The sequence below is a fragment of the Mastomys coucha genome, unplaced genomic scaffold (assembly GCF_008632895.1).
Source record: "Mastomys coucha isolate ucsf_1 unplaced genomic scaffold, UCSF_Mcou_1 pScaffold7, whole genome shotgun sequence".
NCBI lineage: Eukaryota > Metazoa > Chordata > Mammalia > Rodentia > Muridae > Mastomys > Mastomys coucha.
Window position 1 is genome coordinate 23,798,671 of NW_022196913.1, and position 24,482 is coordinate 23,823,152.

Genomic DNA, 24,482 nt, shown 5'->3' on the forward strand with positions numbered 1-24,482 from the left:
AAAACAAACAAAAAGACTTTATATACTCATGTTCATTTAAGAAAATACTAATAGTGATGTATTATTTTCAAGTATACAGCTAATATGTTTGGAGTTACTTAAAATTTATAGAGAAAAATGTATTTTCACTATTGCTGTAGACGAGCATCTACATAAGACTGTTAAATCGATTGTTGTTTTATATCAAACAACTTTTATAATACATATTTTTATTTTTATAGTAGTTTATAAATTTTAAGGAATACGACAAAAAATATAGGTATTGAAGGGGGGTCTATGGGAGGAGCGGTGGTACAAAAGGGGAACAAGAATGTGATTCAATTCTATTTAATTAAAATGTTTTTAAATGTTAACAAATTCAGATAAATTGAAATCATGTAACTTTTCTGATAATGCAATAAAAGTTAAAATAAAAAAGAAAAGAAATGGTGCTGCAGTGTCAGCTGGGAGAGGAAAAGATAAAATCAATGAAAACTCCCACTCTGCTCCTTTCTTTGCAGATAGGGTCTGTGTTATGCTGTAGGGGGCTAGGGGCATGGTCTATGCCATCCCATAGTGAGAGCACAAATGAAACAAGCCTCTGGAGCCAGAGAGATGGCTTAGGAGTTGAGAACTCTTGTTGTTCTTGCAGACAACCCCGGTATTTGGATCACAGCACTCCCACACAACCACTTATCACTCCAGTTCCAGGGGATCCAACACCCATTTCTGTCCTCTGCCAGCATCAGGCATGTACATGGTGCACATGCAGGCGTGCAAGGGAAAATGGTCACACACATAAGATAAAACAAATCTTTTAAGATCTGAAAAACAATCAGTGTTTCTATCTATATTCCAAATTCTTAGGCTTTCTGGCTGTAAACTTTAGTGTGAAAACCATGACCAACTTGTGTTCAGCCTAGCACATTCTTTCTCAAGTCTGCAGGCTGTATCTACTCTGACTTCTTCCTAGCTCATGTTTCTCCTCACCTTCTGTTGTATCTTGCAGCGCACCTTTATAGAATCTATCTTATGTCACTGATGAAAGATAAACACCCAAACCTGTTTGGGGGTTACAGTTTTTATTGTTACCATGCATAGCCATGCAAGTTTTTATCTTCATGTGTGTTTTCCTTAGAGCAATTTTTCTTCTTACTCTTCATAGAAAGTTGTGCCTCCTGGTCTTATGTTGATGAAAACTTCCTCCTTACCTTCTTGAGCTTCTGTGAAGTGAATAAAAACACACTTCAGAAGTTGAATGGCAATGTCATAGACAGATTTTTAGAGTGGTTTGTTTTTGTTGTAAGATTATAGGTCTTCCAGGCCTCTTCATTTAGGTTTTCTCCCTCCCCTCTCCATCTCCACTATTCTCTCACCCTCTCCCAATTAAAAAATTTCCAGTTCCAGTATTACCCTCTCTGCTTGCCTATTACCTATGATGTGCTCTACTATCCCATCTCTTCTAAAGCACCCCTTCCCAGTGGCTCTTTTCGACTCTGTCATCTACAAAAACTCTAAATCGAACATGAAAACTTAGTGTTATAAAGCTGAAATTCACATATAGGAGAGAACATGCATTTGTTTTTCTCTGTCAGGGTTGCCTCACTCAGTTCATCCATTTGTCTGAAACTTTCATATTTGCTTACACCTAAATAAAACTTTCATTGTACATACAGTATCCTTTCACCAGTTGATGGACATCTAAGCTGATCCCATTTTCTAGCTCCTTTGAATAAACAGCAATAAACATGGGTGAGCAAGTGACTTGGCAGTGGGATACACAGTCCTTTGGTATCTGTTCAGGAGTGGAATAGTTGCATCTTATAGTAGTTTTACTTCTACCTTTTTAAAAAAATCACACTGTCCCACAGTGGTTGGATCAATTTGCATTCCCACATCCTTGGCAGCATTTGTTAATGTTTACTTTATTGATAACATTTCAGACTGGGGTGAAATGAAATTTCAAAGTAGTTTTAATTTTAAAATGCTTGTCTGTTAATTTTTTAAAAAGTGCTAATTAGTCAATCATATTTATTCTTTTGAGAATTCTGTGTTCAAATCTGTAGCTCATTTTTATTAAGTACTTAATTACTACGTGTTTTTGTTTTTGAGTTTTTCATATGCTCAAGATAGTAATCTTCTGTCAGATGTACAACTAGTAAAAGTTTTCTCTCATTTACCTAAACACTGTGGTATCCTTTGTTGTGCTAAAGGCTGTTTGGTTCATGAAATACCATTGGGCAGTTGTTGTTGTTATTTTATGAGCATTAAGAGTCCTACCTAGGAGGTCCTTAAATCTGCCTGTACTGTAGTATATGCCTTTTCTTCTGGATGTTTCAGTTCTAGGTCTTTGATACACTTGTGGAGTTGGCTGTTTGTTCAAGATGAGAGACAAGAATCAAGTTTCATTCACCTACATGTTGAAATACAATTTCCCAAACATCACATCATTTGCTGAAAAAGATCTCTTTCCTTCAAGTGTGTATTTTTGTAAAAAAAAAAAAAAAGTTGCTATGATCACTTGGTCTTAGGTCTGAATCTGCCATTCAAGATGCACATATTTATAGGGTCTTTCCATCTTCTTTTTTGTTTGTTTGTTTGTTTGTTTGTTTGTTTGTTTTTGAGACAGGGTTTCTCTGTGTAGCCCTGGCTGTCCTGGAACTCACTCTGTAGACCAGGCTGGCCTCGAACTCAGAAATCGACCTGCCTCTGCCTCCCAAGTGCTGGGATTAAAAGCATGTGCCACCACTGCCTGACCCTTTCTTACTTTCTTCCTTCCCAGTTTTAAAGTTTTCATCATAGAGTTCCTTTACTACCTGGAATAGATTTACTGTAACATATATTTTGTGTATTGTAAATGGGATTGTTCCCTGATTTCCATCTCCTTGGGTTTACCATTGGTATACAGAAAGGTTCTGTATGGTAATTTTGTATCCTGCAAGTTTTGAGGGAAGTGTTTATCAATCCCAAGAGTTTTTGTTTTGTTTGTTTGATTGTTCAGTTGGTTAGCTGATTGTTTGTAATTTCTGAAATAAAGCCAAAGCTGACAATGGTTTGATTTTTTTTATCTGTGTCTGTATATTCTTTTCATGATCTGCCTTGTGGATTCTTGTGTTTACATTCATCAGTCACAGATCTCTAGTTCTCCTTTGTTCCTCCATCATGGGGTTTGTGTGCTACGGTTAAAATTGACTCTGTAAAGAGATTTTAGAAAATTTCTTTCTGATTTTATTTTTTGGAACTTTTGAGGAAGATTGGTTGTAGTTGTGATTGTTCTTGATATCTCGAACTCCTTGAGTGTGTTGACAATTGTTCTTTTGAATTCCATGTCTCCAGTTTTGTTTGAGGTAAACTTGTTAGGCACCATTACTATAAGATTGGTAGTTTTGGGGGGTATATATTGTCTAGTATTTTCATATTGTATTTGTTTTTGTCATGAGATGTAGGCATTTGGAACTATGTTATTGGTTGTAACTTTTGGTGAAGTTCTATCCTGCTGGACCTGAGGTAGGATGAGGATTCATTGGTAGGGAGTCTCTGCACAAAATCCTCACTTCCTCAGTATATAGATCACTCTGGTTAATAGTTTCATTCTAATAATAGTAAGGTATTTTTGTTTATGAACATAGGATAACTTCCCATTTACCTGTATACTTTTTTATTGAATTTGGTGAAAGTTTACATAGTATCAGCTTGTCAGTATTACCTAAAAGCCAGCATCAACAATGGCAACACAATATCTACATATTACTCTATATCTAAAAATTACTTTTGTCCTTAGACTCAAATGTGTAGTCAAGATATTTAGACTTACTCTTGCTTCTGCCTTACTTCCTGCTTAAACTCAGTGAGCAGATCAGCCAGTGGTGGAAATTTACTTTCATCTCTTTTATGAACATATACATTGCTCTGGGTATCTGCAAACATTTCTAAATTCCCTAATATACACCAGCATTTCTGCATATTCTAATTTCTTAAAGATCTTTTCTGTTAACCCTTTCTTGACTTCAGACAGTCTATTATATGCATTTTAGCCCTAATCCTTAGCCCTTATATTGAATCCTCATTTTGCAAGTTCCTACAAATCTTAAAGGTCAAGATTCCTGAAAAATTTCTTTCTGACAGCTTCTGGTTCTTCTTCTTAGGTCCCATAAAGAGGACAGGCACATGTTCACCATTTTGTTGATATTACCATAAAGGGTCTTCTCAAACTCCAGAGCTCCTATATCATGATTTATCATCAATTCTGGATGTCATCTACCCAATGTGACCATCATAGAATGAGTAGTGTCTTCTAAACCACTTCTCTCTTTTATCTTTTGTCTGCTTCCTTACTTTGTAAGTAAGCTGAAACCAGAAAAGTACCTTTTCTCACCTCTTTGCTAGGGCAGTAGCCAATTACCAAATCCCCACAGGTGCAATGAAGCCTTCTAAGAATCATCTTAACATCCACTGATCCTAAACTCAATGTTCCCACTCTAGTTCTGGCTTCTGTATTACTTCACATTGGTGACTGCCAAATGACTTGCCTGAATATCTTGTGTCTCATTTCTCCCCTGTCTACTTCCTGTAAGCATCTGCTGATATTTCAATAGTCCTAGGACACATGGTACTTCCTACCTCCTGTTCTTACAGTCATAAACCCATTCAGCATAAGGAATTGTGTTTACACAACTCTGCAGCACATGGTAAGAGCTGAAAAAATGAATCTTAAATGTCTGAAAGAGACTCATAATACTACCCCATAGTAATAATTACATAGCACAGAAGGTATGGAAATACAGTATCTAAAACAAATATTTACATGCAAGCATCAAAAGAGTATATGTATGTGTGTCTGTGTATATATGAACATGTGTGACTTAGAAACTTAAAACTGAATTCTCTTTCTTGCCTCTATCTCTGACTTCGAAGTTCTAGCCCAGATTTCCAGATATATTTTAATACTTAACTTGCCTAGCGCTTACCCATGAAACAATGAATTATACACTAAATGGAACCCTCCAAATCAGTGGTAATGCTGCCCCTGGCACAAAACAGGGGCAATACAGATGTTAGGAGAAAGACTCACACCCAACAGAAGCTATACACAGAATGTAGGTCTGCCGAGACACCCCACCCCTAACCACTCACTCACTTAACATCCCAATGGATTTGCATTTGTCTACAAGTAGTTCAAGCCATATACAATGTTCTAAAACATGAACATCCACAAGGCATTAAATTATGCCTTGATTTATAAAATTACTTTTATACATAATATTTTGGCTCAGTGTTCTATTCCAAATAGAACATGGAATAGTGTGTTGGACAGGTTTTTCAACATGACAGAAGTTAAAGTCATCTGAGAGGAGGGAACCTCAATTAAGAAAATGCTTTTATAACATGGGGCTGTAGACAAGAATATAAGGTATATTCTTAATTAGCAATTGATAGAGGAGGGCCCGATCATTGTATTGTGGGTTGTACCATCCCTGAGCTGGTGGTCTGGGTTTGATAATAAAGCAGGTTGAGAAAGCCATGAGGAGCAAACCAGTAAACAGCACCCCTCCATGACCTCTGTATCAGCTCCTGCCCCCAGGTTCCTGTCTTGTTTGAGTTCCTGTCTTGACATCCTTCCATATGGACTAAGATCTGGAAGTATAAATCTAATAAGCCTTTTCCTCCCCAAGTTGCTTTGGTCATAGTGTTTCATTATAATAAGTCAGAGTATTCTCTTCTATCCCTGAGAGATACTGTTGAAGGGTTCAAAGAGTTTTCTCACTTTCTTATCGAGACTGTACTTCATCTTGGCCTGGTATATGACAACATCAATCCACATATAGGTTATTAGAAAGTCTAGCCAGAGGCATGCAGCAGATATATATTTTTTAAAAAATATTTCCTTATTTACTTATTTATTTATTTATTTATTTATTTATTTATGTAATGTATGTGAGTACACTGTTGATGTCTTCAGACACACCAGAAGAGGGCATCAGATCCCATCACAGATGCTTGTGACCCACCATGTGGTTTCTGGGAATTAAACACAGGACTTCTAGAAGAGCAGTCAGAACTCTTAACCACTGAGCCACCTCCAGCCCCAATACAGCAAACATTTAAAGTCTACTTTTCAACTTAAGGCAGGAAAGCAGGTTTGATGGAAAGTGTCACTCATTTCCCATGTTATGACATAGCATGGCACTACTATATCCTTAGTGTTATCATGGCATGCCAGTCATAGAAACCTCAGAGATAGGTGTACATGCATAAGAACTGGTTAACAACAAGGAAACTGTGTCTGGTACTGGAAATCTAGCTAACTCTTCAGTGCTAGTGAAGTGTTGGTTGTTGAAGGAGAAACTACAACCACTAATTTACTAAATCAGCATAATCCCTAATAATAGTCTATAAACATTTGTTTTTATACCCACAGATAAGTGTAGTCTTAACTAGTCATCAAGGAAAGTTCTTTGTGACAGACAGGGACCACTACAGAAAACCATAACCAATCAAAATGCAGAGTTGTGAAGCTTGCTCCCAACAGATACATCTACAAGATACTCTTGAACTTAAGATCCAGGAAACATTGTGAGTAGAGGATCAGGGAGTTTGCTGTGAGATTCTGTCTCACATCAATTGGCTGCTCAGTGCCCAATGGTCAGCCAATAAATATATAAATATGAAGATAAAGATATAGATATAGATATAAATAGATTATATTTAGGAATATATACATATATATGCATGCAATATCAATTAGTAGAAAAAGAGACCATGAATTTGAAGGAGAGTGGGGGTGGGTATGTGGAAAGGTTTAGAGGGAAGAGACATAATTATAATCTCAAAACTAAAATTAAGAAGGAAAACAAAATATGTTAAAGTGGCATATACTTTATAGTACTTACTCTAGTATTTGTCCTAGTCTTCAGTATTATCCTCTGTGAACACATTATTAATGCTGATTTCTGCTTCAGACAGGTTAGATGCCCCATGCACAGCATTTCTCAAAATGTCTAGCCCATATTTGGCTCGGAGGGAATTTGGGGAGAGCAGTTTTGCTTCTTCTGGGTCTACTGGGCCAATCATTCGCCTCCATTCTGCAACAGCATTCCACTTGGTCAGAGCCATGACTAATGACGTGCCCCTGCAAATAGCGATTCTTTTAGAAGGCAGGCTGCTTCAAGGGCATGGGTTACACACATTGCTAAAGACAGAACGCTTCTGGTGCACAGAGGGCAATTTTCCCTAATCAATGTGATCATGTGCTGCTGTCTTTACTTTCTCCTTTTTCACACATTTGTGTTATTTAAGTGTTGTACTTTGACCCTAGAGAATTATGCAAATGGATTCATATATTTACTACCTTGGGGACCACACAAACATTGTCATGGACCCAGACATTTTCTTCGTGTTCACCTTTCAGCCTCTAGTCCAGTGGTTCTCAACCTAGCTACTTCTGTGCCCCTTGATTACAGTTCCTCATGTGGTGAACCTCTACCATAAAACCATTTTGTCGCTACTGTTGTTAATTGTAGTTTTGCTACTATTATAAATAACAGTGTAAATATCTCATAGGGTAGCTGATATGCAACCCCAAAGGGGTCATGAGCCACAGGTTCAGAACCACTGCTTAGATTGTGACTAGGTCCTATAGATTTCTCTCCATTTTGCAAATAAGGAGATTTTAGCATAGTTCTGCATTGGCTAAGCAAGAACTTTAACTCTGACAGCTGTTACATGTAGTGTAAAGAACTAAAGAAATTCGAAGAAGGAAAAGGGGAAGAAATTGTAAAACAAGTAATAATAAACTTTAAATGTTAACAAGATATCTTTTCATGAGTCTGAATAGATATAAAGTCATTCAAAATAATTTGTTTCCCACGGTTTCTATAATGTACAATTACCACTTCTACAGTACAAACAACTATAGTTCAGAAACTTACGAAGATAATACTTCCAATACATTTTTATAAAACTCCTTTCCTGTTATTTTGAAATAAATTTTGCTTGCATGCTCTGGAGTCAGGTGCATTTCCTTCATCAGGGTCAGCTCAAATCCTGCCTCTTTAATGGTCTTCAGGATCTCCACTAAAAAAACAAACAAACAAAAAAACATTGTAGATCATTCATTTCATGTATTTCATGTTCATGGTACATTCAAGGACATAAAAATACCAGAGGAACATAATAGTTCAACTTGCATCTTATGGTTTATATATAGAAAATTGTGAAAATTAAAAGTTCACAGCCACAAGACCTTTAGGATACTAGCATGGATGTCCCACTTCGATTAACCCAGAGAGTACCAAATGGAAAATGAGATCTGTCAGCATGATAAGCATGGAGACATAGTCTCATCTTTATGCCTCAGATGCCTACAAATGTCTTATGTGGTCAGTGCTAGGGGGAGAGCCAAGGCAAACATTCTTGCCTGAAGCATAGAGAGGCACTGGTGAGTCCATCAATACAGGCAATCCTGTAAGAATCTCATCAATGGCCTGAACGATGAAGTCTGCATTCTCCAGACCAAGGGTAACTGACTGAAAGATGTTACAGGATATTTGAACCTATTTCTACTTAGGGTATGGCTCATCCCTTACTATTCTTCTTTATTCCAAAACAATGAAGGTAAAGTTAGTTTGTAGAAGTGAGCACCCATGTTTGAAAGTGATGTCTAGTTTGAGTGGCAGTCAAAGTGGTGAATCAGTGAAAGATTTGACAGGACAGGATATGCCCAATTCTCATAAGAGAGAGGAAATGGAAGCTACTTAAGGGAGAGCCAGACAGTACAGGAAGGAGAGAGTACAGTGCAGGAATACAATAGAGTTCATGGAGAGAGGTGCAATAGAGGTGAGGGAGGCTAGAGCATCACAGAGAGGGAGAAGGAGATAGTTTCGCCAGTACAGTTTCACAGAAACACATTGAAGAGAGAACAAGCTAGACACAGCAAAAACAGAATGAGCAAGAGAATGAGAAGAAGCCAAAAGATTAAAAAAGACTGCTAAATTTAGTTTGAGGCCAAGTAGAACAATTCAGAGACTGAGAGAAAAGCCAGATTGAGTCAGTCAAGTGAGAGAGGAGTTGGAGCCAAAATAGCTGAGTTAAACCAGCCAGCTAGAGTTCAGAAAGAACAAGAAAGGGTGAGCTTATTGAGCAGCAGGTCTCAGATGCTGAAAACATCTAGGCCTAGATTAGGTTGTACAGAGGACTAAGACTAGGTTAGCAGACCGAGACAGTAAGCTTCCCAGAAACAATCACAACCAAGAATAAAAGTTACCCTTACAGAAAGACTTGGAGTTTTCTGGCAAAGGAGGAAAGAGGGGGGAACATGAATGATGCAGAGGAATTGGGGAATGGGGAAGAGAGAGAAAAGAAAATGATTTTTTTCCAAATCAAATAAAAGTCATTGAGAGGTGCTGGGGTGCAAGGAAAGGTGAGTGAGACCTCCTCTACAGAGAACCTGAAGAAGGCTGGGCCTTTCATACTAGCAAGGACAGCCAGGGCCTGGCCCCAGGCCTCTAATGACAAATGTGAACAGAGTACAAAGCATACATTGGAAATGATCCAACCCTATAAATTTATTAGGAGAAAATGATATCATACAGAATAATGTGTATAGTACCTAACCTGCAAGCCAAGAAACAATGCTCTTTGGCATCTCGGGAATTTTTTTTCATTTATTTATGTATGTACTTATTTACTACTTATTTATTTATTTATTCACCTTACATCCCAATTGCAGACCCCATCCCTCCTTAGAAATGGTGGCCTTTGTGGTAGGCATGGTTAGAGCCAAGTGGTGTCACAAAGCTAATAAGGAGGATGTCATTCATAGATGCTGTTTCCACTGCTGTGACAAAACACCAGGATTGGAAACAACTTGGGGAGAATAGGAGTTATTTCATCTTACCCTTTGACATCACAGTCCATCATTGAAGGAAATTAGGGCAGAAATTCAAGAGACAGAAAATGAAGCAGAAGCAATAAAGACATACTTCTCAGTGACCTGCTCCCCATGGCTTGCTCAGTCTAGTTTTTTATACAACTTCGGACCATCTGCCTAGGAGTGGCACTTCCTATGGTTAGCTAGGCCCTTCCAAACCAATTATCAACTGTCAATAAAGAAAATGCCTTACAAATTTGCTTACAGTCCAACCCAGTGGGGGTGTTTTTCTCAATTAAGGTTCATTTTTCTTGAATGAGTCTAACTTGTGTCAAGCTGAGAAGATACAACTCAGCACAATTATCCACTTGCCAATATATCACTATCTAATACTAACCTTTCTGTCCTCCTCTGTCTTCCAGGTGTCACGTTAACTTTAATGTCATATATCAAACACACCCTACCTTTTAAAACTCCAAGTCTTCAAAAACTCAGTCTTAAAAAAAATATCCTAGTTCTCAGACATCAAGCCTCTCTAAAATATCTCTCTCTAAAACTTTAAAGTTTCTGTAAACTCCAAAGTCTCTAAAAATTCAAAGTCAACTTCGAGCTCCTGTTGAAATGAAGAAATGAGGCAAACCCTTTCTTACTCCACGAGGGAAGAATCGGGTCACAAGTCACAACCACAGCAAGGCAAAACCAAGTTAAACAGTGACAACATGTCCGTGCTTGCTGTCTGAAACGTATTCACAATCCTCTGGAGTCTACATACATAGTCCTTTATATTTGCTGTTTGCAGCCTAGAGCAGCTTCTCTCATAGGCTCAGGCCTACCCACTCCACATGTGACACTGGCCTTAGTGGTTGGTTCACGGTGCTGACATCTCCACAATGCTAGGGGGTCTCCGCTGCAACTGGGCTACACCCTCACGAATAGCTTTTCCTGTTTTCTTTCAGGGACTCTGATCTTGCTACATGGTGCCAAGCCTTAAATTCTCTCCATTACACCTTCAATCTTCAGGCTTCTACAGCAACAGAAGCTGTATTTTTACCAGGGGACTTGCACTGTGCCAAGCCTCAGCTCTTCATGACCCCTTCGGGCCTTCAGAATCACTAGCACTAAGGAGACTCTTATACATTATGTCTTAGGGTTTTACTGCTGTGAACAGACACCATGACAAAGGCAAATCTTATAAAGGGCAAAATGTACTTGGGGTTGGCTTACAGGTTCAGAGGTTCAGTTCATTATCATCAAGGTGGGAGCAGGCATGGTGCAGGCGGAGCTGGGAGATCCACATCTTCATTTGAAGGCTGCTAGTGGAAGACTGACTTCCAGGCAACTAGGACTAGGATATCAAAACCCACACCCACCATGACACACCTACTCCAACAAGGCCACACCTCCAAATAGTGCTACTCCCTGGGCCAAGCACATTCAAACCTTGACACATTACCAAGTTCAGCTGCCACCTCTGGACCATGGCTTCTGTGTGCTGACCCTAAGGAAACACCTCGCAGAATGTTTCACCTCAGTATTGCTGGTCTCTTCTTAATCGCTGCTAATTTCCAACATCTGTTGTCACAATAAAGGCAAACTTTTACTTTAGTGGGGCTAGGTTCTTGTTATTACACCTGATTTTTCAGCTGTAGCTAACCATATATCACTGATTCTTAACATAGTCATGGTCAGTTCTGTCAAATCAATGGTCTACTCTCCAGTACCTATTTCTGTCTTAGTTGGAGTTTATATTGCTGTTAGAAAACCACGATGGGGGCGGTTGTGGCGCATGTCTTTAATCCCAGCACTTGGGAGGCAGAGGCAGGCGGATTTCTGAGTTTAAGGCCAGCCTGGTCTACAGAGTGAGTTCCAGGACAGCCAGGGCTACACAGAGAAACCCTGTCTCTCGAAAAACCAAAAAAAAAAAAAAAAAAAAAAAAAAAAAAAAAAAAAAAAAAAAAAAAAAAAAAAAAAAAAAAAAAAAAAAAAAAAGGAAAAGAAAACCACAATGGTTGGAAATAACTTGGAAATGAAAATATTTATTTCATCATATGCTTCCGCATCATAGTCCATCATTGAAGGAAGCTAGGGCAGGAACTCAAGAGACCTGAACTGAAGAAGAATCCCTAGAAGGACACTATTCACTCATCCTACCCAGGCTTGCCACCACCCACAGTGAGCTAGTCCCGTGTTTCTCAATAATTAATTAATAAAATGGCTCTTTGTGCTTGAGCTGCCTTTCCTGGCTTAGTTCCTGACCCACAGGCTAAGGGCCACCTTTCCTAGTTAGGTCCCAGTGCCCTCTTTTTTGTCAGGGCTGCCTTTTTTGGAAAGGTCGCTTCTTTCCTTTGGCCCCTGTGGTGGTTTTAATAGGTTTGGCTTCCATAAGTTCATATGTTTCAATGTGTTGCAGAGAGAGTGGCACTATTAGTAGATGTGGCCTGGTTGGAGGAAGTATGTCACTGCAGGGGTGGGCTTTGAGGTCTCTTTCTATGCTCAGGCTCTGGGCAGTGCGGAATCTCATCTCCTCCTGGCTGCCCACAGATGACAGTCTCATGGACTACAACATAGAACTCTCAGGTCCTTTTCCAGAACCATGTCTGCCTACCTGTTGCCATGCTTCCTGCTATGATGATGATGGGTTAAACCTCTCAAACTGTAAGCCAGCCTCAAGTAAGTGTTTGCCTTTGTAAGAGTTGCTCTTCGTGACAATAAAACCCAGACTAAGACGGCACCCCTCACCAAAGCCTTCTGTCATCAGCAAACCATCAATCCTAGTTCTAGACCAGAGTCTTTGAACCCTTTTTATATGTGAACCTCCTGTTAGACCCATGGCTTGGGAGCCATCTTCCCTGGTCCAGTTAAACAGTCCATCAACCAGCTTTTCATGGCCTAGCTCGGGTCCTAGTTCTCCTGTACTGGCCCAATCTAAGGAAGGCTTGACTATCATATCAGACACAAAAGCAAAGAAAAAGTTCCACATGACTAGGTTAAATTACAGCAGCAACAACAACATGAGTGGCCAAAACAGGAAATTTCCCTACAGGAGAACCCAACATGCAGAATTTAGAACAATCATAAACTTTATCAAATAACTTAGTGAATCTAAAGAAGATATGGAAAAATGCATTTCAGTGAATTCCATGTAGCTAAAAATAAGTGCTTGAATAATGTGTCCAAGAACATATAACTACAGAACCAAGTGAGTGGAGGGAAATAAACAGGGATGTAAAGACTGAGTTTAACAAAAGAAACACTGAAGGGAAACAAAAGCCAGAGTAAAGATGAAATTGAAAAATTCAGGGGGGAAATCTCTCCTTAGAGTGAATCAAACCGAAGCCAAAATGCCAGGACTTGACGGTAAAGCGATGCTTACTTCTTTCTCCGTGTGTCACATGAGGCTTGATCAATGCGAGCGTCCTCTGAGGAGGGAAGAAGTGCTCTATTTCCTTCTCAGCTGCTTCTTTTGAACTGCTCCCATAGAACTGGTTGATAGGAAAATTTCCTGATGAAAACTGTACACATAAACTTGGAAAAATAAAGAGCTAAATTAAAAATTGAATGTAATATAACAATCTAACGTAATATATCACTAAGTTAGCAAGAAAAAAAATCAAGCAACAGCATCCATTCCAGATTGAAGTACTATAAAAAAGGAAGTCATTAGCAGTTGACTGGATATACTATGCCCTTTCAGAGAAGTAGCAGATATTAGAAAGAAAATAGGTGAACATTTAAATCCCATTGTTAGTGGATATGACCAAGGGAGAACAATAAAGAACAGGGACCCCAGTAATGAAAAATCCTGGCTAGCTATGCGACCTCACTTGGTAAGATTAAAGTTCTCTGTTCAGTGATGTTGAGGTTGATCTAGATTTTTCTCATCCACATTTCAAAACTCTTAAGATCAATTAAAGATGTTGCAGCTATGATCACAACCTTCTTTGGGTAATTTTTCTTTAACTGTGGTTACGGTGGATATTTCTTCCAATAAGTAAAGATGAGAGGGCCAAATCAAGCATCCCATTTTTTCTTGCAAAACTATGGTCATCGTCAAGCTGCCATTAGATCAGTCCTCCACAATAAATAGTCACTTCTCCACCAGGAACAGGAACTTTCCCAAGAAGCCATCTCAAACTAAAATTGTATTTCCTCTATCTTAGAATTCAAGAGAAATTAAACTGAATTGCATGGAAAAGGATGGAAAGCCATAATGTAAGCAATACCTCTCTGGATGAGATGCAAAAGCTTCCTCAATAGTTTTTGGCCCAATTAATGCTTTCCAATATTCCACGCCATTTTCCCTCCGTAGAGCAAGGATAGAAGATTGATTACTGTTAGAAAAAACAAAACCAGTCTTACTTAGAAGGGAGAACGAAATAATCGCAGGAGGTAGAGGGTCGGAGGAAAATGGGAGGGAGAGAAGGGGAACGGGGGCAGAATCAGGTATGGATGAAGACAGAGGTGATGTGCAGAGGGTCAGGAAATTGAACAGAGATGTGTAGCAATGGAGGATGGGAAACAAGGGGGTAGCCAACAGAAAGTCCCAGATGTCAGGAAAGCAAGAGGACTCAACAGGGATCACATTAGCTGAAATACCCAAAAAGGGAGGAGAGAACCTGTAGAGACCATATCCAGAGGTTAGGCATGGCCCTTGATTAAAGCATGGGGCCACCCACCCATCTCCAAAAGTTTAACTAGTAATTGCTCCTGTCTAAAGGAAATACAGGGACAAAGAGTAGAACAGAGACTGAAGGAAAGGCCATCTAGAGAATGCTCCACCTGGAGATCCATCCCAAATGCAGACACCAAACCCAGACAATATTGCCAATGCCAAGAAGTGTTTGCTGACAGCCTAATATAGCTATCTCCTGAGAGGCTCTGACAGAGACTGACCAATACAGATGTGATGCTCATAGACAACCATTGGACTGAGCACAGGGACCCAATGGAGGAGTCAGCAGAAGGACTGAAGGAGCTGAAGGGGTTTGCAACCCCATAGGAAGAACAACAATATCAACCAATCAGAACCCCAGAGCTCCCAGGGACTAAACCACTAATCAAAGAGTACACATGGAGAGACCCATGGCATATGTAGCAAAGGAAGGCCTTATCTCGCATCAGTGGGAGGCGAGGCCCTTGGTCCTGTGAAGGACCACTCTAGGGGAATGCCAGGGTAGTGAGGTGGGGGTGGGTGGGGCACACCCTCATAGAGGCAGGCGTAAGGGAGGGGATGGGAGATTGCAGAGGGGAAACTGGGAAAGGGGATAACATTTGAAATGTAAATAAATAAAATAAGTAATGAAAGGGAAAAAAACAATGAAAGAGTGTCTTAGAAGCTAATGACATATTAAGAACACAAGTATGTGCTGTTAAGCTGATACAGCATATCAAATGATCTAAAAGAAGTCCAATAATACTATATGTCCACATCTGCTCAAGCGCATACTCAGATGAGCTGAGAAGAGGAAAGGGTGGGACCGCAGTTCCTTAGAGTGATAATTTCCAGGCTGCCATACTCAGATTGGTTTAGGTAACTTTGCTGTATTTTTGCCTCAGCTGCATCTGGCTTTTTCTTCTAGATATCAGGCAACTTTCTAGGGTCTCATTTCTCTTCCAAAACATGTCATATGGAAGGATTATCAGAGTCCCCACACAGTCACCAAGACTGCCCAAAGACCCAGACAGCTCTCTGCTTGGACTTGGACATACTGCTTACTCTGGAATATTGCATCCTTCTTTACTGGACTCCGGTATGTGTCTATGTCCATCAGACCTATTATTTGTTCTAACAGTATTTCAGAATGGGAGAGGAACAGATACTTGAACAGAGAATGAGGAAAGTAAGAAGACTGACAAAGACATAGACCGAGAGCTTGTTTATAGAATTTTTAAGTTTTCCAATGTAATTTAAAAAACCAAGAGCTTAAGAAAGGGTTGAAATGAGCAGACAATAGTCACAACTCTTTCTAACCCTGAACACTGCTTTACCTGATCATGTATCCTATAAGAGTTTCAAAATAGTCTTCGTTTTCATAGATCTTGCACACTGATCTTGCATCTTCCTCTGATAATACCATTTGCCTCTGCATCAGTATGGTGAACCCTTCATTGTGAATAATGTCCAACACATCATCTAAATATAAACAGTTATGACAAAGTTCCAAATTTGCAGACTTCTAGCTAGAAACACAATCTGTGGCACAGCATTGTGAAAGATATCTTATGTGAAATGTAAAATAAACATAAACTTCTTAGGTTTCAAGATGAATGGCACTTCTTAATATATCAATTCTAAGGTTGCTTCAATTTTTCTGACCACATAGTAATTCCTCACAAACTCTTACACAAAGAAACCTCAGGAAATAATTTCTTTTGCTGCACATACACTGTATCTTTGCAGGCATATGATAGCTGGATTGGAAATGGCCCTCATAGGCTCATATATTTAAATGCTTGCTTCCAAGTTGGTGAAATTGTTTGTGAAGGATTAGGAGATATGGCATTGGTGGAGGAGGTGTGTCACTGAGGGTGGGCTTTGGCGTTTCAGAAGCTCACGCCATTGCCGGTCAGTGCTTCCTCTCCCTCCAACTTTGCATCAGATGGAAGCTCTCAACTATTTCTCTGGCAGCATGTCTGCCTGCCGGCTGCCATGCTTCTTGCCATGGTGATCGTGGACTCAGCCTCTGAAACACTAAGCAATCACCCAATTAAATACTCGCTTTTATGAGTTGCCTTGCTTACAGTGTCCACAGCAATAAGAAAAAACTAAAATAAGATAGTTACCTAAATATTTAACCAATTCAAGTATGAATCTTTATAAATAGCAGGCTATTATTTGACTTGTTTGTTTGGGGAGAAACAAGTTGACTGAATACCCATAAGTATTTCTCCACTTCCTTCTCACTAGCCTGCTTCTCTCATTTGAAGACCAGACGATAAAGTGTCTTCCCTTCTCCCTGAGTATGCAAATGAACCCAGCTGTGGTAGATGAGTATAAAAAAAATATGCTGAGATGTTTCTGAAAGAGCTTCCTAGGAAAATCTTCCTGCTCTACACTGGCTTTTTGCTTTCAACAGTTAAGAACATGATGGTGGAGTCTGTAGACATCACTGGATAAATCAAAAATACAAATCTTAACCCAGAGCCCAGTCAGTCTGAGGCATGGTTGGTAAATTTTTCCAATCCTCTGTCCCGGAGTGTATAAACTAAGGGAGGTGTACACAAGGACTGTCAACCACCACCCTTCTGGTAAGCGCAGTTTCATTAGCTGCATCAGCCAATGGCTTCCCCTCAGCTCTGTTCAAAAGTCAGTATAAGAAGCTATGACTGCCAATTTCCTGAGAAGTGTTACAAGACTGTAAAGTCTTGTAACAAATGACAAACCAAGCTACAGATATGCAGGCTAGCCCACAGGCTTTATTCTTACCTAACAATTGTTTGTTGCACTCTAGGTTATTAGATTTATTACCTGTCCATCGTGGGAGAGATAATATATCGGATGTATTTGCTTTGCCTTGATCAGAACCTTATGCTTAATGTCAGTTAGAAAAACAAATGCAGAAGTTATTATCTTTTAATTACATAGAAACTAAAAATAGGAGAGAGAAGCTAGTAGCAAACCAAACATGGAAAGATCCTAAACAGATGCATCTGCACTAAAGCAGCAACAACCTCAGAAAACCTGATACTTGCTGAGGGCGTGTCTTGGAGCAAATCCTTGACTCTGCCCAAAAATAAGTTAATAAGAAATATGAAAAAATATGTCATGTTAAATAGAATATATATATATATATATACATATATACATATATATATATATAGAGAGAGGTACATTATATAGAGGTACATTATATTTTTTGAAATGAAAATAATGAATATGATAATTTTATGTGTGTGTGTATGTGCAAGCATGCATGTTCAAGCATATATATGTGTTCATATGTGTGTGTGACTATGTATGTACATGCCTGTGGTTGTTGGACATCAAACTTGGGCACTGCTCCTCAGAAGCTGTCCACTTTGCTTTTTGACACAGGATGTCTCACTTGGGCTGGAGCCTCACCAAGTAGGCTAAGGCTAGCTGATCAGTGAGCCCCACAGATCCGTCTGTCTATCTAGTGCTGAGACTATAAGAATGGATCTAAATTTTTCTATAGGTAATAGGTTCAGAGGTCCTTATTCTTACACAGCAAGCTAACACTCCAACCCCAAATATGTCGATGTTGCCTAAATTAAATAATCCACACGGGCTTTACGTTAGAATTTCTTGAAGTGGTCTAGAACAATAAAATACCAAAATTTAATAGAACTTTATCAGAAAAGAAGTATGATGGGTTGCCACTATCAATTGTCAGTAACACAAACCTAAAAGTGATAAAAAAACAAAAACAAAAACAAACAAAAAAACAAAACAAAAAACAAAACAAACAACAACAAAAAACAAAAAACAAAGGCTAGAATCAAACCAAGGACCAGTAGATTTGGATGCCTGAGAAGCAGTTTCAGTTTTTCCCCTTTATCATCATTCCAGCAGCTTTAGACAGCACTAAGGTCCCTGAACCGTGACAGCAATCTGTTACTTTTGTAGCTTCTATTAAAATTCATAAAAGAAAGAAAACTGATTTTGTTTAAGCAAAAACATCTCACAAATTCTTCAAAGGGGTAAGGATTCTGGCACTGACTGGAGTGTATTTGTTTTCTTTAGAAAAATGGAAAGAATATCTCAGTTGCCCAGTAATAGGAGTCTGGTACTCATTTGAAGCCCAAACCAAGGCATCTGTCATGACTTTGACCATCTAAAGGACAAGTATGACCAGGAGTTCTAGTAGAACGTACATGGGAAGATTAGGGAGTGAGAAGGTTGAGAAACCTTCAGAGATGATCTGTTGAAGAGGTGTCACTGCAGGAGAACACAGATGTGAGGTACTGGCTAACAATACTAAGATCCAATGGAGGTTTGGAGATTAATCTGTGTGTCATTGGATTATGATTATTAACATATTGGAGTATATCTCTGTAGTAATAGACAACTTCAGCCTTAGTGATACTGGAAGAAAATAAGGTATATCTCTGCAAGTGGAGAGTCCTTGCACAGCAGAGGTGACATACATGGAATTATAGCGCTGCAATCAATCAATCAGAAAATATAGAGCTAGATAAATAAATTGCATAGAATAATGCTTAATTTTATTTTTAAGAGAATTTTATGTCCCAAATAAAGTATAAATGGTCATAGAGATAAATTATAGCATGTACCAGGTCCTAGGTTCACATCCCAAAACCACAAATAGTAATAACAACAACGATAATGCTAAAAGGTAACATATCTCAATAGGCATTCTAAATATTCCTCAAGAGTGAACAACAACAATAAAATTCAAAAACCAATTGGCAACACATGTAACAGTCACTGCAAATGATTGCTTAGACACAATAATCTTTTACTTCTATGAATGGATTAGAAATATAGCAAGTGATATTTAAGCATATTCATTATCATGTTGATTCTCAAGAAACTGAAACAATATAACTGTATATAAGAGCTTGGAGGGCTAGAGAGAATGCTTGGTTGGTAAAGTGCTTCTTTTGCAAGCATGAGGACCAGAGTTCAATTCCCAGGACCCATAGAAAAGTCAAGGAATTTTCATCCCAGCACTGGGAAGTGGAAACAGGTGGATCCCATGGTACACTGGTCAGACTTCCTAGCCTTCTGTGCAATTTCCAGACTTGTGGGAGACACTGTCTCACAAATAAAGGTAGATGGTACCTGAGGAAGAACAACTGACAGCTGAGTTTGTTCCCTGTATAACACACACACACACACATGCACACACATACATGTGTATACATGCATGCATGCACACATAGGCATGCAGGTAATCACACATACATACACAACAAAGAACATGAACTATGTAGACTTTTATGATGCATTAATATAAATATTTTGCTTTAAAAGAATAAAGGCACAAATCTTTACATTTTACATTGTAATGTTAAACTGAAAAGGAATATTTTAAAATATCTTTTTCCCTCCTTCTCTCTCTCTCTCTCTCTCTCTCTCTCTCTCTCTCTCTCTCTCTCTCTCTCTCTCTGTGTGTGTGTGTGTGTGTGTGTGTGTGTGCATGTATGTGAATGTATGTGTAAATGTCAAAAGGAAGTTTTCAAACTGCTTGGGAAATTTATATAAAAATCATTTCTTTTAAATTTGTTCTTTCCCAAATATTATTCAATGGTTAATATTGTTTATATAAGGCCATTTTAATATGAATTTTAAAGCAGTCTTTGAAGATTTTTTAGTACAGAAAGTGTATTTTGACTGTGTTAAGTTGCTGAGGTGTGTTGGGGAAGTGCAGGAGTATGATCCCCTGGTAATCAGCTCAGGGTCATACATGCTAGCTCATTTTTTAAATAATTGAAGAGTGGGGATTTTTTTCTGATTAGGAAAGTAACAAGTACTGTTGGGCTGTGGAGGATGCCCCAACTCTCTTGTTGGAAATGTAAACTAACATAAGCACCCTGGAAAGGGGTTCCAAGTGGTCAAGAGATGGCTCAATAGTTAAGAACCGGTGCTGCGCTTCAAGAAGCCCCAGATTTATTTCCCAGAACAAACATTGGGCTGTTCCCAACTATCTGTAACTACAACTCCAGAGGAATACTACACCCATGGCCTTCTCTGCCATATTAACTCACATGCACAAACCTATACACAGACATACATAACATAAACATAATTAAAACAAAAATTACGTTTTTGATTAAAAAAAATGGAAGTACTACTTTATGATCCAGAATTCTACTCCTGGGTATATACCCAGGAGAAATGAATCCAGCTTGTCAGAGACAAGCATACTCTTGTGTTATTAAAGCAGTATTCACAAGAGCCAAGGAACAGAAACACCTGTCCACAAACTGATGGATGGGCCAAACAAGGCAGCACACACACCACAGAATAATGCTTATTCATTAAAAGAATAAAAGTGTGTCACTTACAAGAGCATGTATGGAGGAAGAGATCATTATGTTAAGTGAAACAAGCCAATCATGGAAAAACAAGTACTAAAGAATCTCTTTTGTATGTCGTATCTTATATGACTGGTTGATCACTTAGAAAGTGAAAAAAAGAGGCAAGGGAAAATAGTGGGGAGGGTGGTTCTGGAAAGATCCATTAAGTTGTGGTTAGGAATGAGAAGTCTAGGTGAGAGATTTCAAGGTGGGGCACAAAATCTGGGTTAGGGCCCAAGATCCTGGTGGGGGGCCCCTGATCAAGATTAGACAAGGTTTCTAAACATACAACCTGGACCAAATGATCCAGGTAAGGAGAGTAGAACAGAGGCATGCATCAGTGAGCAAAGATGCAGAAGCTGAAATTGAAGCTTTCTATGTCCTCTCTAAGGGAGATCATCATAAAACACGTTTAGATAAAGAGAGGACTGAGAAGTGGAATGCTAAATTACAAACAACAGAACAGAAATTGGAGAATCTCTTAAAGCAGAATAAAGAATTTTCTCAGGATAACCCCTTGGAATTTTATCTAAAGCTTATGGTGCCACCTTATGTCAAGACTGCAGGATGGCATTCTAGGCCTATTAGAAAACCTACAAAAACTTTTTCAGCTACCTTAAGACAGTTACCTCCAGCAGAGAGAAACACACAAAGTTCTGATGAATTTGAATGACCGCTCATAGAAATGATAGATCTAGAGGGACTTAAAGAAGCAATGGCAGTGTACTTCATGCACTCATCTTATGTGAAACAAGTACTTAATAACTGGGCCACTCAAAATCAAGTCCTGGGAGGATACCTTCTCTTAATATAGCTACATGAGTTATCTACTAATGAAAGCCGCTAATGCACCAAGTTAGACTTGGAAATAATAAGCACTTATTCTGTCTGTTATTGCTCTATCGGGGACAAAGGAAAAAATTCTTAAGAAAATCTTTCAGTACTAGTGAATACTTGATAACTTTGTGTCATTTCCTATACGCATACACATAAGATTTTAGAAAATACTAATTATAGAGTAGAGCCATTGTATTTGAGGGGCAGAGTCTGAGCAGTCTAACTCTGTAGCCCATGCTAGCCTTGAACTCGTGGTAATCTTCCTGCCTTGGGTTACAAAGTACTGGAATTTCTTGAGTTAGCTACAACACCCAGCTAAGATAAAACAATGTTTAACAACTTATTACTAGTGGTATAAATGCTATTTATAAGTGCTGTATCTCTGAATATGTTTGTGCACAGTGAAACATTCCTGTTGATATCTGAGATGGTCATAGAAGGACTAGACAGCAGGAGGTACAGCAAACCTAATACATCAAGTTATTCCCAAGAGAAAATCAATCATTTTGAAATACATCCAGAAAATTCTACAAGACAGGTTTTTACTGGAAACCAATTTATCGTGGACTTACCCAATCTATGGAAAGCATGGTCAAATAACTGTAGCCCACTCTCTCCTTCCCTTCCTACATAAGTGAAAGGTTATGTCTAAGAAGGACTTGGAGTTGTTCTGTTCAGGGACCCAGGTGCAACAGAATGTTAGTTTTCATTAGAAGTTAATCAAGAGATTCTTCTTCCAGAAGAACAGCAATAGGAGCCTGATGCATGCAATGCCTTCCATTTGAGAAACACAGATATAAACTCCATTTAAAGAGTTAGGGAAACCTAACTAAACTAAACTAGATAACTACAGTAAAGGAAAAGCTGAAGCACCTGTTTCAAGAACCAGAATTAAACACAGCCCAGCTCCTGACCACATCAACAAAAACACAACTAAAAGCCTGATTGCCTCAGTTCCTACGAGTGATGTGTTTTGTCTGGCTTTTACTAAGAGTAGAGAAAATCAAAGTAATTGAGAAAGAATGTGGGGAACAATAAAGAGAAAAAGAACAGGCATCTGAGGTGAACTGATTACACACACACACACACACACACACACACACACACACACACACAACTAGAAAGTATCAAAGGATCACCAGAATTAGTAGTTTTGCCACAAGCAAAGATGAATCAGTGAATAGATGATATAAAAACTCCCCGAACTGAAATGTGAGAAAAGAAAAGAAACTGAAGGTAATGCACAAGAACTCAGACAATTATAAAGTGAAGCAAACCCATAATGGCAGTATTAAACAAAAAGAAAAAACTGGGGATCCCGGAAGAAAATTATAACAGCTAAAAAATTGTTTAATTAATTATTGCAAGCTAGAGAAAACAGACTATGATAAATTTCAAAATATTTACACCTATGCATACAGTCTTCAAACTGTAGAAAAACAAACATAAAAAAAAATCTCAAGGAAAGATTCAAAATAATTTACCTACAGAATAGGTTAAGACCTACACCATTGTTCCCTAGGACACTATGTCAACAAGAAAGTAGAGACTAAAGTTCATAAAATCATACTCCTACCTAGAATCCTGAATCTGGTGGAATTCAAAAGGCATCAAAAGTGAAGAACAAATAAAAACATTCTCTGACAACACAAAGAGGACATGTTTCATCAGCAGATCAGACTTGGCAAGAATGTTTGAAGACTTCTTTCAGGATGAAGGAAAACAATGTCTTAGAAATTTAAGTACACCTACATTTCAAAGGAGCAGGAGTGAGAGAGTAAAGTGACGGTGTAATAGCAGGATACAAAAGATCCCTCTTTTACTTTTCAGGTTCTCAACTCAGTGTTAGTATTCAGTGTAGTGCACTTATGCTGGAGACGTGAATTTGCTGGTGCAAGTGGCAGACTGCACACACTGGGAATTGCCAGATATCTGAACTACCCATCAAAAGTATAGTATTATTTCAAAGCTTGAGAATGGCTTGGAAGGTAAGAGCAATTGCTGCTTTTACATAGGACCAGGGTTCAGTTCCAAGCTTGTTGACTCATAATTGTCTGAAACTCTAGCAGCAGAAGGTCTGATGTTCTCTTCTGGCCTTCATTGATCACCAGACATACAGGTTGTGTACAAACAGACATGGAAGCAAAGCTCTTATATCCATAAATTACAAATAAATTTAATTTAAAAATAAGGGAGCACAGTATTATGTCAAAGTGGACATACTTTAACTATTCATAGAGACTTCAGACTTTCAGGGTAGTCACTAGAATGTGCTTGTCAGAGAATATTTTATATGTACATTGGTCAGTTTGAGTTTCTGTGAAAAAACACCAGTGACTGGGTGGACTTAACAGCATAAATGTATATTTTCTTTTATAAGTTTAGGAGCTCTAAGAGAAGTGCAAGATAGAGATGCCAGAACATTTGATTTCTTCCGAGGTCTCTCTTTCTGGATTAGAGAGTTGTATGCATTTCCTATGGACTTGTGAGTCATACTTCTTAGGTTCAGTCTTGTGGTGGGGTGGGGAGGAGCAACTAATCATGTCTCATCATATCAGAACAGTATTTTCTGTAGAGAGAGTCATGACATTGGTTCCCATGTAGACTGACTTTTATGATCTCATTTAACATCAACAATTTTCTTAAAGGCCCTGTTACCATATACAATCTAACTTTTGAGGTGAGAAGTATTAATTAGTTTCTCACAATATGCTAAGAGAAGAAAAAAAATCCTTAAATGCTCATTTAAAGAAAAAGACAGAAAAAGAGGCATAAGAAGCTAAGAAAAATTGCA

General features: G+C 38.6%; 1 protein-coding gene across 5 annotated transcripts in view; it reads right to left on the minus strand.

The window, feature by feature from the left end:
* Nme8 (NME/NM23 family member 8) overlaps nt 1-24,482 on the minus strand; it is a 79,102-nt gene that overhangs the window by 21,997 nt on the left and 32,623 nt on the right. For 2 of the 5 annotated variants that reach the window (XM_031359037.1, XM_031359034.1), the window contains 6 exons: nt 15,836-15,980; nt 14,071-14,178; nt 13,221-13,372; nt 7,908-8,052; nt 6,870-7,108; nt 1,045-1,202 (listed from right to left, as the gene is read on the minus strand). In XM_031359037.1, coding sequence (XP_031214897.1) covers nt 6,883-7,108; nt 7,908-8,052; nt 13,221-13,372; nt 14,071-14,178; nt 15,836-15,980 — 776 coding nt within the window. In that variant the 3' untranslated portion in view covers nt 1,045-1,202; nt 6,870-6,882. Of the gene's footprint in view, nt 1-1,044; nt 1,203-6,869; nt 7,109-7,907; nt 8,053-11,300; nt 11,420-13,220; nt 13,373-14,070; nt 14,179-15,835; nt 15,981-24,482 lie in introns of those variants that run through there. The other 3 variants (XM_031359036.1, XM_031359035.1, XR_004115203.1) reach the window with 3 other exon arrangements.